Source organism: Lasioglossum baleicum, unplaced genomic scaffold, assembly GCF_051020765.1.
Source record: "Lasioglossum baleicum unplaced genomic scaffold, iyLasBale1 scaffold0028, whole genome shotgun sequence".
In the NCBI taxonomy this organism is placed as follows: domain Eukaryota; kingdom Metazoa; phylum Arthropoda; class Insecta; order Hymenoptera; family Halictidae; genus Lasioglossum; species Lasioglossum baleicum.
The window spans coordinates 1,125,207-1,140,905 of NW_027469088.1; the positions used below are offsets into that span (position 1 = coordinate 1,125,207).

Sequence of the window (15,699 nt, forward strand, 5' to 3'; positions counted from 1 at the left end):
GGCATGTGGTTGGGCATACCCTATATGCTTTGGGTTAAGCCTTTTGAAAATTTCGTTATTTTTGCGGTAGGACGCACCGTTTCCGAGATACAGCCATTTTTTAATTTTCATTTTTTTTTTTTTTTTTTTGAAAAATCGGAAGACCATATACGTCATGTCGTTGGCCATACCGTATATGCTTCGCGTAAGGTCTGTCGAAAATTTCGTTATTTTTGCGGTAGGACGCACCGTTCCCGAGATACAGCCATTTTTTATTTAAGACTAGCTCGGCTAACCATCCCCACCACTTCTGTTACGCATTTTCGTGTCATGAATTCCATGACGCGGATTAGGCTTACACCCTGCCAAAAGAAGTTTCACTTCAAAAATTCCTTACAACATTTAAGTAATTAAGTGATTCAGCGAGAATTCTAACTTTGCCATTGAAGAGGCAGCAAGTTCAAACTCGACATTTCAGTCCGAGGCAGTCTGGATTACGCTAATCAACGGACACCTTACAAATAAAACTTGCGTGTAACAATATTGCAATATACTGTGCGTGTCTTAAGTCAGACGCATCATCATGCTATTTTCTGCAAATTAACTTCCGTCTCTGAATCCTCCGAATATCTGGCCATTTCTTACAAAAATAACATGATATCCAAACCAAAACACTTCGTGTAAAGGTTGACCAAGTTCCCCGGCCCATCCACTTCAGTGATATCCAAACCAAAACACATCGTGTAAAGGTTGACCAAGTTCCCCGGCCCATCCACTTCAGTGATATGAAGGATGGACCAAGTTCCTCTCGCCTATCAAAGTTGTGATACGATGGATGGACCAAGTTCCTCTCGCCTATAAGGGCTGTGATATCGGGAAGGACTAATTCCCAGAGGCCAATGATTGTTGTATTCAAACTTTACAACCTACGGAACTTGGCGTCTGCGCTGGCACTACTACTCTGACTTGCATGAGAAAAATTTATATCCGGATACGGCGCAGAAGGAGACGATACTGCAGGAGACGCAGCAACGGCAGATTTAAAAAAATTCGTAAGATTTTTGCTTGAGCAGTTGGGAATCCGGATATAAATTTTTCTCTTGCAATTCAAAATACTATTGCCAGCGCAGACGCCAAGTTCCGTAGGTTGTAAAGTTTGAATACAACAATCATTGGCCTCTGGGAATTGGTCCTTCCCGATATCACAGCCCTTATAGGCGAGAGGAACTTGGTCCATCCATCGTATCACAACTTTGATAGGCGAGAGGAACTTGGTCCATCCTTCATATCACTGACGTGGATGGGCCGGGGAACTTGGTCAACCTTTACACGAAGTGTTTTGGTTTGGATATCACTGAAGTGGATGGGCCGGGGAACTTGGTCAACCTTTACACGAAGTGTTTTGGTTTGGATTGCTTTCAGTTCCGGCGGCGTATTGCTTTCGTCTGCAGCGGCGTATTGCTTATACTTACAGCGGCGTATTGCTTCTATTCACAGCGGTGTGTTGCTTCTACTTACAGCGGCGTATTGCCTTATTTACAGCGGCGTATTGCCTCTATTTACAGCGGCGTATTGCGTCTATTTACAGCGGCGTGTTGCTTCTACTTACAGCGGCGTATTGCCTTATTTACAGCGGCGTATTGCCTCTATTTACAGCGGCGTGTTGCTTCTACTTACAGCGGCGTATTGCCTTATTCACAGCGGCGTATTGCCTCTATTTACAGCGGCGTATTGCCTCTATTTACAGCGGCGTACTGCTTTCAGTTACAGCGGCCCATTTCCAGACTTCCAGCGGCGTATAGCTTCATGTTGTAGCGCCGTACTGCTTCTACTTCTAACAGCGTATTGCCGGAGTTCTAGCAGCATATTCCTTATATTATTAGAACAATGTAGCTGAAATAACCAATTACCCCATACGAATGCCACCTGAAAATAATACATGTGATTTAAAAGTAAAAAATTAAAATATAAATTTTTTATTTTATTAATAAGATACGAATAATATAATACAATATCAACATATTGTATTATTTCAACCAATTACATGTTGTTTTATTAACAATTAAATGGCCCAAAACCGGCATCCCAATATCCGCACAAATCCACAGACATGGTTCGAACGAAAAAAAAAGGGACATTCATTATTGGCGATCCCCTCGGGGAATACTGCACCTCGGTTGTCTAACCATATCAGTAACGCCAGCCGGATGTTCGGGCCATTTCCCATTTTTAACCTTTTTAATGGGTGGACCTACTGTTTATAAGGTGAGTTCCGAACCACCTATATGTCAACAACACGCGAAAAACAGCTATGGGCTACCCCCGGCTTTTTCCACCGAGCGGTCACCCATCCTAGCGGTGGTCCGCGCCCCCGATGCTTTACTTCGGTGATCAGACGAGAACCGGTGTTACCAACGGGGCCATGGTCGTTGACAAAAAAAAGGGACATGTATTGTTAAGTATGTGAGTCGGGGGATTGCCCCGGCTACGCCGTACCTCGAACATTCGGTTCATACCGGCTTCTAACTTTTATACAGGCGATGGAATGGCACTCTAGCACAGTTAGCGAGGACACCTCGACGACGGGGGGGATCCATCCCGGTCAAGTACGGCGTGCTCATCCCGCATGTTTCTGCGCGCTGCTCCGATGTCCATCATATCGCCTTGCCAGATGTTATGGCTCTACTTTCTCGTTGCTGCCATGTGGAGGGACCGCAACGTCGATTCCAACTGCCACCTCGAGTCCAACCCATTTCCAGGAGCTCCTTGCTTATTAAAAGCAGGAGGGGCTTTCCTTCCCGGCCCGAGGGACCGAGACCCATTCAGAGTCTCGGCCAGCTGGTCGATCCATGATGTCTCGGTAGAGGTATTCTTTTGCCTCTAGACCGTGACTTCTCGCGTTCGAATAGCCTTCGACTTAAGTACGTCTCGCGCGAATTTCCGGAAACTCCTGAACAGTTGTTCTGTTACCAGGACAGCTTCTCGCACCGGCCACTGTTGGCCTTTAGCGATGGCTTCCTGGCGCAGGAGCTCCCGCGCTTGATCGTACCGAGGACACACGTACAAGATATGGTTCGGTGTTTCCACTTCACCGCACTCGCAGTGTTCATCCTCTACTAACGTGAAGGCTTTGAGCTTCGCACGGAAATCTCCGTGTCCACTCAGGAACTGAGACACATAGTGATCAGGGATCACCCAGCGCGCGGAGAGTCGGTCTGAAACATCGCTGAAGTATTGAAAGGTGATCCTTCCCTTCTGCGATGACGACCATCTCCGTTGCCACACTGCCAGAGCGGTCCGTCTTACCTCGGCTAATGCCTCGCGCGGACTCACGACTCCGTTTGCCAAATCGGCATGACATATTCGACATGTCTCATACTCTACGTCTTGTAGTTTTCGTATCTTATAGGCGCACGCTCGTTCTGCTATCACCAAGTCTATCGGCACCGCACCAGCGATCACAGCGACCGCGTCGGTGGATACCGTTCTATAGGCCTTAGTGCAGCCAAGCAGTGCTCTCCTCTGCGCCCTAATGAGAGATACTCTCGATTTAAGGGTGAGAAGGTCCGCCCAGCCCGCAGAAGCGTACGCCGCGATCGGGACAAACAGGCTTACGTACATAGTACGCATGGCCCGATATCCCAATCCCCAGTTCGATTGAGCAATCTTTGTCAACGCACTAAACGTTTTCATCGACTTAGCACTCACATACTCGGCGTGGGACTTAACTCCCATCCGTTTGTCAAAGTATACGCCAAGGTACCTAATGGTATCCTTCATGGCGATACTTTTTCCATCCACCTTCACCACAGGTGGCCTCTCCCGCTGGAGGTGGCCTTTCAAGAGTATCATCTCGGTCTTGGCAGCAGACAGCGATAACTTGTGCGATTTACACCACGCAGATATCGTGTCCGCCACCTTCTGTGCCTTGAGCTGGACTTCCTTCCTCGAGCTGCCTGACACAAGCACGAGTAGGTCGTCCGCATAGGCAATGGCCTCGCAAGCGAGTCCGGCGTTCGACAAGAGCCATAGAATCAAGTCAAAGACAAGATTCCAAAAGCTCGGACCGAGAATCGATCCCTGTGGGCAGCCTTTAGTTACGCCTTTCCGCACTTCTCCGTGATTAGATTTAAGAATCACCTCACGGTTGGCGAAATAGTCGACTATCAGCTTATAAAGGTTGCGCGGACAGCCTCGCCTCCTCAACTCGTTGAGGATGCTCGGCCACCATAAATTGTCAAATGCTCCCGAGATATCGAAGGCGAGCGCCATGACATACCTGTTTTCGCAGCCGGACACCAGACTCCTGAGCTTTACTACGGCATCTTCCGTAGATCGCTCCGGTCTAAATCCGTATTGCCGGTCAGACGCATGTTCATGGCGTAGGAACAAATCAGCTAACCGTCTAGCGATCAGCTTCTCAAGGACTTTGCCTACTACGGATAGTAGGCAAATAGGTCGATAGGACTTCACCTCCGTCTCCGGTTTGCCATGCCCTTTCAGAATAGTTCTGATAGAGCCGACTTTCCACCTGGAGGGGAAGACCCCATACTCAAGGCAGCTGTTATAGAGCCGAAGCAACTCGACACGGAGTATTCCGGCGGAGCGTTTCAATACTTCCGGCTCTATTCTGTCCAGGCCCGGGCACTTGCGTTGCTTAAGACTTTTCACCGCCGCTTCAAGCTCCCAGCGAGTGAAGGCAGGATCGTCTTCAGTCGTCGGCTCGGTAGTGGCTTCCAGTCTAAGCTGCGCTTGCTCGGGAGTGTCGCTCACAGACGAATCGTCCGGAACTAACGACTCCAGCAGCGCTGACGCAGTGGATTCCCAGTCCATCGTGTGTCCTTCGCTCGTGCTGATGTTGGAGACCGCTGTCTCAACATTCAGCTTGTCCCTGGCGATCTTGTAAACAAGTCCCCAGGGTTCATTGTTCCCTTGCTCGGTAACGAAGTCTTTCCAACTTTGATACCTCGCAACTCTCACGGCGGCCGAGTACGCCTTTCTCTGCACGAGATACTCAGCTCGTCGGTCCGCCTTCTCCTCCTCCGAACAACTCGGGTTCTGGAAGGTGCGTCTACATCTGTTGACGCGCTTCTTCTGTCTCGTCAATTCAGGTGTCCACCATGGGACTGACTTGGAGTGCCACTGCTTGGTTCGCATAGAGGATTCGCACGCATGGACAATCGATCTCTCGAATTCCTGTGCTAGTTGTTCAACCTCCTCGCGACCATTTGGTCGGAGGGTTAAATTCCTCTTGCTCTCCAGCAGCGCTCGATCGAATTTTTGCATGTTCGCACTATCCAGGTGGAACCGCCCTTCGCGGTGCCGGTTACCAACCGTGGCTGAGAACTGCAACGAAAATTGTATGACTCGGTGGTCGCTGGAAGTCAAGTCCTTATGGACTTTCCATCCTCGCACTTTGTCGGACATGTCGGGTGTCGCAAGTGTGACATCTATAAAGGACTCTCCCGAAGGACTGGAGTACGTGGGCATACTACCAGTCTCGTTCAACACAACCAAGCCGTGCCGGGCCACGAACTCTTCGAGTATTCGGCCTCTCGCGTCCGTCGTTGCACTGCCCCACAAGGGAGACTTAGCGTTGACGTCCGCTGCGATCACGGTTCGGCTATGGCTCAATGCCGCAAGAACTGTCTCAAGTCGAGCCAGACTTGGTTCAATCTCCTCGGAGAATTGAAAGTACTGGCTGACTAGGTGAAAAACACCGAAATTGCCATTAACGCACGCGCAGGATAGATGTGTGTCGCACAGATGTGCTAACTTGGTCACGGTCAAGTCCCGACTCGTTACAGCTATCGCTGCCGACGGCCGTTCCCCTTCCGCAACCAGCTTCGTAGTCCGCTGCAGCCCAGGCATTCTGCCTTCCCAGCTGTACGGCTCTTGAGCTAACAACACATCAACTCCCTTCGCATGCAGCAAAGATCTGATTTCATCGGTAACGATCCGAGCGCGCCGCATATTATGCTGCACGATTCGAATCGACCTCTGAGACCGTCGTCTGTCTTCGGCGCTCTCAACCATAATCGGTTCGAGCTAGAACTTGCTGTAACGCGGCCTGATAGGACGCGCACAGCTTGTCTCTGGACTTATGTCCGTGCGGCTTACCACGCTCTTTACAATTAGAGCAGACGGGTTGTCCACTCCTCTTGCTGCACGTGGCAAAGGTATGCCCCTTTTCGGCGCAGTGACCGCAGACATCGTCTTTGTTCTTACATCGTTTGGCCGTATGGCCAAACTTCTGGCATTTGAAGCACCGGGTAACGGTGACATAGTCCTGTACACGACAAGCTGACCATCCAACGTAAACCCGGCCTTCCCCACTTTTCAGCCGCTGGCGAACCTGCGGACTGAAGTCTATGACCCAGTTGGTCGCCTCCCTGCCTTTGGGACCGGCTTGGTAACCGACCTTCAGGTTAGAGGCAAACTCTTTCTGAGTCATCTCGGTGAGGTTCTGCTTCCACAGATTGGATGCAACCTCTTCTCTCGCCATCGTCTTCGGAACATCGTACACTATCAGTGACGGGTTCCGTTTCGTTGGCGTAGAGACCGAGAGTCCTTTATCTTTCAGCCCCTTACTCCCCGTGAAGGCTTGAAGATCCTCCTTGCGCTCGGTCTCGACTACGATGCCACCGGAGTGGATGAGTCGGACTGACCTCACGCGGATCTTCTCCTTCGCAGGTTTCACTAGAGCCAGAACAGTCCGCTTAGTCGCTTCGCTGCTCTGCTCTTTGCCCTTCGGCGGAAAGATCCTTACCACGTGTTGTGGTGGCTTTACCGCGTCCGGGGAGACCTTTCGGCACTCGACCTTCACTGCCTGAGCGTAGGTCGAGTGAGCACGCTGTCCAGCTATACCGGTCGCTTTGGACCGCGGGGCGGTCCGCGACTCGGTCGCTACGCTCTCTCCAGACGGTCTAGCTCTATCTGCCCTGACCGCTGCAAGCTGTCCTTCGAGGAAGCTATTCCGATGAATAAGCTCCTGGACCAGCTCGTTGAGCGTATTAGCGTGTTGCACGATCGCAGCCGAGGCGTCTTTTGTGATCCTCGATTTCTCAAGGGCACAACACCTCGTGATGGCCGCGACCTGCTTGAAGCCCTCGCCTCTTACGAGATCGAGGGCCCGTACTATGGGCCCGGAAACCGCCTCCACCGGTTTCCCTCCCAGTCGCTTGCTCCCCGTCTTGGCTGGTGCGCCGTTGACGGTTTGCGTGTCCTTTTTAGAAGAAGGGACAATCCCTGCCTTCTTTTGGCGGAGTTCGCTCTTCGGGATTTTACCCCCTTGGAGTTCTTTGCCTTTCGCATTGGCGAGGTTGAAAACCTGCCTCTGCTCCTTAGAGCCCTCCCCGGACTGAGAGGAGCTCTCCTTCTTCGACTTTGGAGCCGGCTTGCACTTCGGTTTCCCGTCTGGTGCTATCGCCTTCTCCTTCTGTGCATCGCACCTCTCGAGGGTCACGCTAGGCTGGCTAACTTGTAGCTCGTCCTCGGTCCTCTCGATTTTGACTGACACAGGGGCAGTTCCGCTGGTTCCAGCTACCGCCACCCCTGCTGCGACGACTTCATGCTCAGTTTCATCTGGCACTGGTCCCGTCGACTTGACTCGCCGTTTTTTATTTCGTGTATCCATATGAAATAATACTCACTTCGTTCCGCTGCGTGCACCGGCCTCCCCGGACCCTCAAATGGAACCGCGGGACCGAATGTCCCGCTAAGTTGATGCATCACCCAGAATATAGTCAGCGGATATATTGGTGGCGAATTACTCAACCACCATCCACTTCCTCGCCCTGCGGAATTCCACTTCGACCGAGTCTGATGGAGCTTCCATGCCGATTGACTAGGTAGGCCGAAGGTACGTGTTGGGCGACGTCACCCCCGCAGAGGTGGGCCCCCTCAGATCCCAGGCTCCTCTTTTCCGACGACAAGAGTAGTAAGGTAATGCCGGTTCTGGACCAGGGTGGTTCCCCCCATGGTGGAGGGGGTTCCCCCTCCACCTACCCCCCCGGGGATATTGCCCCCCCTGTAATTGCCCCCCCCGGGTAATTGTCCGTTTTTTTACCCCCCCCCCATTTTTTTTTGGGAGGTCATGAGGAAGTGACATCAGCTCGCGGGAAGTGACGTCACCAGAGACGTGTTGGCACTTTGTCGACCATACCGACAATGGCGTTTCGTAGCCTACCGCCGCCATCTTCACTGGACCCCCCCCCCCACCACTTCCGTGACGTCACGAGCTGTTGCGAGGCATACCACCACCTTCGCTGGAACCCCCACCACTTCCATGACGTCACAAGCGGTTGCGATTTTTTTTTAAGAAAAAAACTGTCTTACTCGAACAGGATTCGAACCTCGGTCTACCGCTTGGTAGACCAACTCATTAGCCGCTTGACCAACCGACAATCTCATAAACATAGCGAACATTTGGTATACAGGGTGTCCCAAAATTCGTGAAAATCCCGAAAGGGGGTGGTTCCTGAGACCATTTCAAGCGACATTTTCCGTTGCAAAAATGTTATCCACGGCTTTGTTTAGGAGTTATTAACGAAAAACACGGACCAATCAGAGCGCGCCCTGGCCCGGCGCGCCAAGCCGCGCCGGCAAGCGAGTGTCGCGGTACGCCGTGACATCGCATCGTGACAGCGCGGCGGACCAGGGCGCGCTCTGATTGGTCCGTGTATTTCGTTAATAACTCCTAAACAAAGCCGCAGTTGACTTTGGTGCAAAGGAAAATGTCTCTTAGAATGGTCTCAGGAACCACCCCCTTTCGGGATTTTCACGAATTTTGGGACACCCTGTATATGTCAAAGAATAACTCTGGGCATGCAAATACTGCAGCGACAGCATATTTTCGTCCAAGACGCTATTGGTGCGACAGGAAGATACTGCGAAATATTATGTCGAACGTGTTATAACTAATTCGTGTTACTTGATCAACCTTGACATTTTTTTTTCCAGTACCTGCAGCATTTTTTTTTTTTTCGTTTATGACGTTATTTGGCCAGTCTTTGATCGACCATTTTTATGAAATATGATACCCCTTAGGAACGAACAGGAATCGCGGCGCATGCATGGTTGACCTTGATACTGCTTAGGAATTTCGCAAAACTGTGGCGACAGGAAGTCACTGCGAAATATTATGCCGAGCGTGCGACTTTTTTTTTTCATTATATCAAGCGTGCAAAAATGCAATGCTGTGTAAGTGTTTCAAGATATTGATGTATCGCGAGCGAATGAGACACCGAAAAATTAGCAGTCGTTTCTGGACTATGTTTTTTTTTCAACACCGATTGGCTTTTTTTTTTGCTGAGTCTGCTGTTTTGGGAGGCTATATATGCACTCCACTAAATTAGTTTTGTTCAGTCACTGATTGTGAGGCAAAAAATATAACCATGGAAGAAATTCGGAAAATTGAAAACGATTTGTGGGACCAATCTGACCGCTTAAGATTGCATGAAGAATACCTTGTCTGGGAGGAAAGATGCAACGAATGCCTCGAGTTGCTTAAAGAACATAATCGAGCAAAACGTCCTCGATTATCGATCGGTATTCAACAATCATTGATCGCCAGTATCACCGCCCTTGAGAGTTTAAAATATTCTTTACGAAGACGTTTCATACATGAAGGTGCTGGACATACAAGCACAGGACTCATATGGCATGACATAGACTCGGCTTTCAAGGGTCGCATATTAACAGGTGCCGTTATCAATTCCAATTACATTGAACCTCTCAGCTTCCTCCAGGACGCGAGGTAAATTGTGCTTGAAAAAGTACGGAACGCTTTGGGAAAACATAAGTCTTTAAAAGTGAACGCTGTGTTTAATGGTGAATTTGTGACAGGTGATCAACGCTCACGCAAAAGTGTTGGCACAAAGAACTGTGAAATCGTTTACGCAACCGACCTCGAAGAGATGTACGAGCTGTGCATCGTAGGGCCGATCCTAACATCGTTGGAAGAATTTCAGGAACGTGATAGCGGATGGGCATTGTCGCGAATACTCAATCTTACAGTTGGTATCAACAAATTTAACCCGCTGCATGCAGGGTGTCAGATCAACATACCGAGAGAAATAGCGTTGAAGAAAGCTACAATTAATGTTCACTCCAAAGACAATGCATGCTTTGCATGGTCGGTGATGGCAGCTCTGTATCCAGCGACTGCTCACAGTAACCGTCAAAGTTCGTACCCGGAATACACAAATGTTTTAAACTTTGAAGACATCGAGTTTCCCATGCTGTTGAATCAAATTACCCGGTTCGAAAAGTTGAATGATATTTCAATCAATGTGTATGGTTTTGAAGACATCTTCGAGAAGAAAAAAAGGGTAAAATCATTTTTTCCACTTCGTATCACCAATCAGAAGAGGAATCGACACGTCAACTTGCTGTACATACAAGACCAGACCGATAGTATTGTGGGGCATTATGTGTGGATTAAGAACCTATCACGACTCGTTAGTGCACAGTTGAGCAAAAACGCTCATATGAAATTCATCTGGGATCGGTATGTACACATTTACAAAAGTATCATGGTATATTATAACACATGAAAATAAATTTTTTTTCTTTTTTTTCAGGTGTTTGCATTACTTTCCTTCCAACGAAAGATTGCTGGCCCATGAACGAGACTGTGCAGAACTGAATCGCTGCGCCATTGTATTACCTACCGAGGACGACAAATGGCTCTCATTCGGTAACTATATGTGGAAAGAACCGCTTCCATTTGTAGTGTACGCATAGTCCTATGCACAGAGGTCGTTATCGACATGGATTTAATGACTATGTCATAGTATAATGGTATCATTTGGCCACAAACCCGCGTTGTGAACGGAACATTGAACAGTTGTCGAACGGTGTATCGAACAGGTGTCGAACGGTGTATTAAACGGGTGTCGAACGGGTTGTCGAACGTACACGTTCGACGTTGTACGGCATCAAACGGCTATTGAACGGGTGTCGAACAGGTGTTGAACGGATTGTCGAACGTACACGTTCGATGTTGAACGGCTGAACGGCTATTGAACGATATTGAAAACGCTTCCAATTGAACATGGGGCAAAATTCTGCTGAACAAAAACAGGAAAAGAGGAAAAAAGAAGTGTTAACGAAAGAGATTGCCAATACGAGTGAAGCTATACGAAAAAAATATTTGGCAATAAAAGCTGGAAAAATGGATACCGATGCGGTGTTGGAACATAGCTTGCAACCTGTGATAAGACCCCTGAAAGAATTGATTGAAAACACAAAACCGATTCCCAATCCAATTCTTCAAGAGACATCTTCGGAGCCAACATCCTCATTGTATCAGCAGCAATCACCTGTCTTTAATGCTACGCCTGGATATCATGGAGAACCATCTTCAACATCACCTATGCCTAACGCTGCATCCCAATATTGTGGATTGAAGCCGCCTGTGCTAAACGCCACACCTCGGTATCGCGGATTGAAAAGAGTACGTGTGGAAACACCTTTAAGACCAACACCTCATCGATTACCGAAACGACTTTGTCCAGATTCCGAACCTCCTGCAGAAGAAGTATGGACAGACGAAACAGAACCACTTGACCAAAATATTCTCGAAACGACAATGCGTGAGATTGTGGAGAATCCTGAACAGCATGAAGAAGCCAATACATATTTGACTCAGAATCTCGGACCGCTGTCACAGGAATATTTGAACTTCTTTTTCACAGATAAGAAAAAACAGGTTGACCATGTGTATGGTGTGTACTATGATAAAAATGCAATGATGCTTGGGGATAAGAATTTCGACGTAGACATGGAAGATAATATAATTATCAATAATATAAAATACAAAGGAACACCTGGTCTTTTCGAACTAATTTTCAAGAGAATCCCCGACGATACGATATACACCGATGCAGACAAACAGAAATATAAGAGTATTCTGTTGACAACAAATGCGCACAGGCGCAACCATAATGCTGCAAATCCCCTATTGAGTAACAGGGGATACAAGTATAAACATATAATTGCACCGCTGCTTGAAATACGACCTCGCACTGGAAGAGGGTTTGCCTCCAAGTCATTTTTGATGAATACATTTTTATGCATTTTAAATTTCTTTCGTTTAATCCTAAATCTTGAACATGAGCAAAGAGAAGATGCAATTAGTGAAGGAACTGCATGCCCCCGCCAGACGGATTTTTCCACGACGTCGAGTTTTAGTCCATGGGTATGACGATCTATGGCAAGCCGATCTCGTAGATATGCAGCCTCACGCACGCATAAATGGTGGTAATAAGTACATATTAACCATTATCGATGTGTTATCCAAATATGCATGGGGCGTACCGCTCAAGACTAAAAGTGGGGGCGAGGTAGCTGCAGCGTTCAGAATGATATTTCGAAATCGATGTCCGAAAAATTTACAAACCGATCAGGGAAAGGAATTTTACAACAGTGAGATGCATAAACTTTTGAAGAAACATGGCATTAATCATTATTCTACATATTCGGTTATGAAAGCTTCCATCGTAGAACGGTTCAATCGCACATTGAAGAATAGCATGTGGAAAGAGTTTACACTTAATGGAACCTATAAATGGATCAATGTGCTACCTCATCTAGTTGCAAAGTACAATGCACAAAAGCATAGAACTATTGGGATGCGACCGTGTGATGTCACCCCTACCATTTCCAACAGACTCTTATACACAGCGTATAATAACATAAAGATTGCTGCACCAGCGAAATTCAACGTGGGGCAGTCTGTACGCATCAGCAAATTTAAGACCATTTTCGATAAAGGTTACACACCAAATTGGACCACTGAGGTGTTTGAGATAGTCAAGGTACAAGCAACTAATCCGGTAACTTATCTACTGCAAGATTCCTGTGGAAACCCCGTTGCTGGAGGATTCTATGAACACGAATTGCATCGCGTTGCCAATCCAGATGTATACCTAGTGGAGAAAGTGTTGCGTAGAAAAGGAAATAAGGTGTATGTAAAATGGTTAGGATTGAGTAATGTAAATAATTCATGGATAAATAAAGACAATGTATTATAAACATTTATTATGAACACTTATTATAAACAATTTAACCTATTTAATGGAAAAAAAAAATAATCTTCTATTTACATTGAATATAAACAATTTTATATTTATTATGAATATTTATTACAAACAATTTAACCTATTTAATGAAAAAAAAAAAATCTTCTATTTACATTTAATATAAACAATTTTATAGCTGCGAAGGAATTTGATAATGGCCCCACGGCAATGTTTCTGTTGAGTTGGGTATGATATACCGTTTGTCATCATATGGACTGAGAGCAATTTTGCGCTCTGATATAGTATACACTTTGTGCAATTTCGATCGTATACATGTCTGTGTACGACTCATAGCAATTTCATCTTGCAAACATCGCATGTAATCATCAAACGTTATGGTTGTCCTTACAACGCTAGTCTTTACACCTTTTGCTTTTTTTGTATCAGATTTTCCATCAACACGCAATGTATACATTTTTGCTCTTAGCCCAACAAAGTCTGTCATTATCATCCCATTGTTCTCGTCTTTCATCAAGCCGGGAACCTTTTTATTTACAAGTGGGATATTATACTTATTCTCTATCGGATAATCGCTTGTGTCGGAACGGTTAATATGGCGCCTCATGGTTTCATAAATGTCCTCACACATAATATGATAAATTAAGCTGTCGGTGTCTGTGTACATTACCTTACAAGTTTTACCATATTGAGGAACCATGTACTCATGATGAAATTCGTACAAGCAGGTTTTGGATATATCTAATATGCACATACCCACATAGATTGGCTTGTTGAATTTCACCATGACTTTACGCAACTCCACAGCAGCCAAGTTTTCAGAAAATACACAGCGGCTGTGGAAATTAGGTTTCGCGATCATTGCCTCTGCACCATACCGCCCATCCCAATGTGTCACGAGTTTTACGTCTACATGATTCCGAACATTTTCCATAGTTTTACCGAATACCGCGTTGTTCATCAATTTGTACAAATTCTTTTCAAAATCGTTACTGGCATTTGTTCTAAACAGGGTATTTAATTCTATGTATTCGCGGAGCCATGGTGACTGTGCGAATTGGAGGATGCGATGAATCTTTGTAATACGAAGACCGTGGCGTGTGCACTGCTGCAGGTTATAATAGTGTATCACGTAACGCTGCTTATCATGTAACGTTGCAAGCAACTTGGCCTCTCTTTTGCCAGGTGGTTTAGCACGTGTTGGACAGAATGGTAGGTCAGCGTGAGCATCATGCAGACTTTGCGGATATTCTAGATCCACCTCGAGAATGTAGTCTATGGGTGAATCAGCAGCAATCAAAGATATGTCAAAACTTTCAATGTTGTTAACCCATTGAAATTCGGCATATGGCAAAGGCTGACACATTGCCCATCCATACAAATTGTTTACATCAAAATACATCAAGTATGATGATGGTTTCGATGGATCGTACGACTGCATGTACTTGTTATTGGCTTCAACATATCTACCGGAACATTGGCTCAAACCGCCGCGTATACCACGTTCGATAAACATCACCATATCGATATCAGTTAATAATTCAAACCTAATTTTTGTATGTTTCAGCATAGCATCCCACGTGAAACCTGGTAACGTGTAATAGTATGCTGGATCTAAACCATAGCTCTTAATGCATGTTTTACGAAAATTTTCAAAAATGTCAGCCAATAACAAAACATCAGTCTTCAAATACAAATCGCTGTATTCACCCAAGGTCTTAATGTTAAAACGCTGCCACACATTCTCGGCATGCGCATAGTCACGTTCCGATACAGTTTCGCATGTCAGCGAACTGTAAAATGACTCGAGCGGCGGCAAACAGAGATCGTCTAATTTATCCACGCAATCCAGGTATTCATACGGAAAGACACCCTTTCGCGTCAACAGCATGAAATTTTCTATTGAAAGATTTTTAAATTCTGAACGTAAAATTGTCAATTTATTTGTCTCGAGAAAAGATGCCAATTTGTCCAGACTCGTATTCAAAAATTTGTACGAATTGATGAATCTTAATTTAATAGAATTACGCGAATCTGATTCCCGATCTTTAACATTTTTGGTAAACGAAATATATTTCTCTTTAGTGATAGGTAATACGTCGACATTACCCTCAAATGCATTAGCGATTTCTTCAATAATAAAATGCGAATCGTACCCGGATAAATTATGGAAAATTATTGGAATACAAAACGAATTTTTAACTTCCCGATTTTATAGGAAAGTTATTGTAATGACCCCGAAAATCGAAAATCGATTTTTTAGCAGATCTACACGTTTCAAGGTCATTGCAGTCATTTTAGACTATTTTCAGCAAAATGTTCGTATGTGTGTGTGTGTGTGTGTGTGTGTGCGTATGGCCGTTTCTATGTAATCAAATTTTTCGTTAACGTTTTCAGAAAAAGTAACAACGCGATCAGGATGATGAATGATGCAATCGATGTGCCCCGCTGTAACTTAGAGCTGATTAGATTTTGGTCCATTTTGGTCAAGTAGTTTTTTAGTTTTTTTAGTTTTTTTCGAAAGAAGTTCATTCAACAATGCAATTTATATGAGAGAACGGATAGTTTCCATCGAAGAAACAAACGTAATTACAAAAAAAATTTTTTTTCCAATTTTTTTTGGAAATTAAAAAAAAAATTTTTATTAAAAAAATTTTTTTTGTGCCTTACGACGAAT

General features: G+C 45.9%; 3 protein-coding genes across 3 annotated transcripts; 1 reads left to right on the forward strand and 2 right to left on the reverse strand.

Moving 5' to 3' along the window:
* Nucleotides 1–9,374: 9,374 nt before the first annotated feature.
* LOC143219407 (uncharacterized) lies at nt 9,375–10,725 on the forward strand. Its single transcript, XM_076445416.1, has 3 exons — nt 9,375–9,736; nt 9,848–10,489; nt 10,563–10,725. The coding sequence occupies exons 1-3, from the start codon at nt 9,375–9,377 to the stop codon at nt 10,723–10,725; spliced, it is 1,167 nt and encodes a 388-aa protein (XP_076301531.1).
* A 2,469-nt stretch (nt 10,726–13,194) lies between these two features.
* Nucleotides 13,195–13,776, reverse strand: LOC143219398 (uncharacterized). The gene has a single exon (XM_076445408.1). The coding sequence runs from the start codon at nt 13,774–13,776 to the stop codon at nt 13,195–13,197; it is 582 nt and encodes a 193-aa protein (XP_076301523.1).
* A 91-nt stretch (nt 13,777–13,867) lies between these two features.
* Nucleotides 13,868–14,544, reverse strand: LOC143219408 (uncharacterized). The gene is made up of 2 exons (XM_076445418.1): nt 13,994–14,544; nt 13,868–13,931 (listed from the first exon to the last, which is right to left on the reverse strand). The coding sequence occupies exons 1-2, from the start codon at nt 14,542–14,544 to the stop codon at nt 13,868–13,870; spliced, it is 615 nt and encodes a 204-aa protein (XP_076301533.1).
* Between the last annotated feature and the right edge of the window lie 1,155 nt (nt 14,545–15,699).

Bases quoted from the DNA above. Each gene is read 5' to 3' on its own strand.
- LOC143219408 (XM_076445418.1), bottom strand. From the start codon at position 14,544: ATGGTGATGTTTATCGAACGTGGTATACGCGGCGGTTTGAGCCAATGT. The intron at 13,932-13,993 runs GTACAAATTGAT...GGAATCATGTAG, and splicing joins AACGATTTTGAAAAGAATTT to ACGTAAAACTCGTGACACAT.
- LOC143219407 (XM_076445416.1), top strand. From the start codon at position 9,375: ATGGAAGAAATTCGGAAAATTGAAAACGATTTGTGGGACCAATCTGAC. The intron at 9,737-9,847 runs GTAAATTGTGCT...CTCACGCAAAAG, and splicing joins AGCTTCCTCCAGGACGCGAG to TGTTGGCACAAAGAACTGTG. The intron at 10,490-10,562 runs GTATGTACACAT...CTTTTTTTTCAG, and splicing joins ATGAAATTCATCTGGGATCG to GTGTTTGCATTACTTTCCTT.
- LOC143219398 (XM_076445408.1), bottom strand. From the start codon at position 13,776: ATGTGCATATTAGATATATCCAAAACCTGCTTGTACGAATTTCATCAT.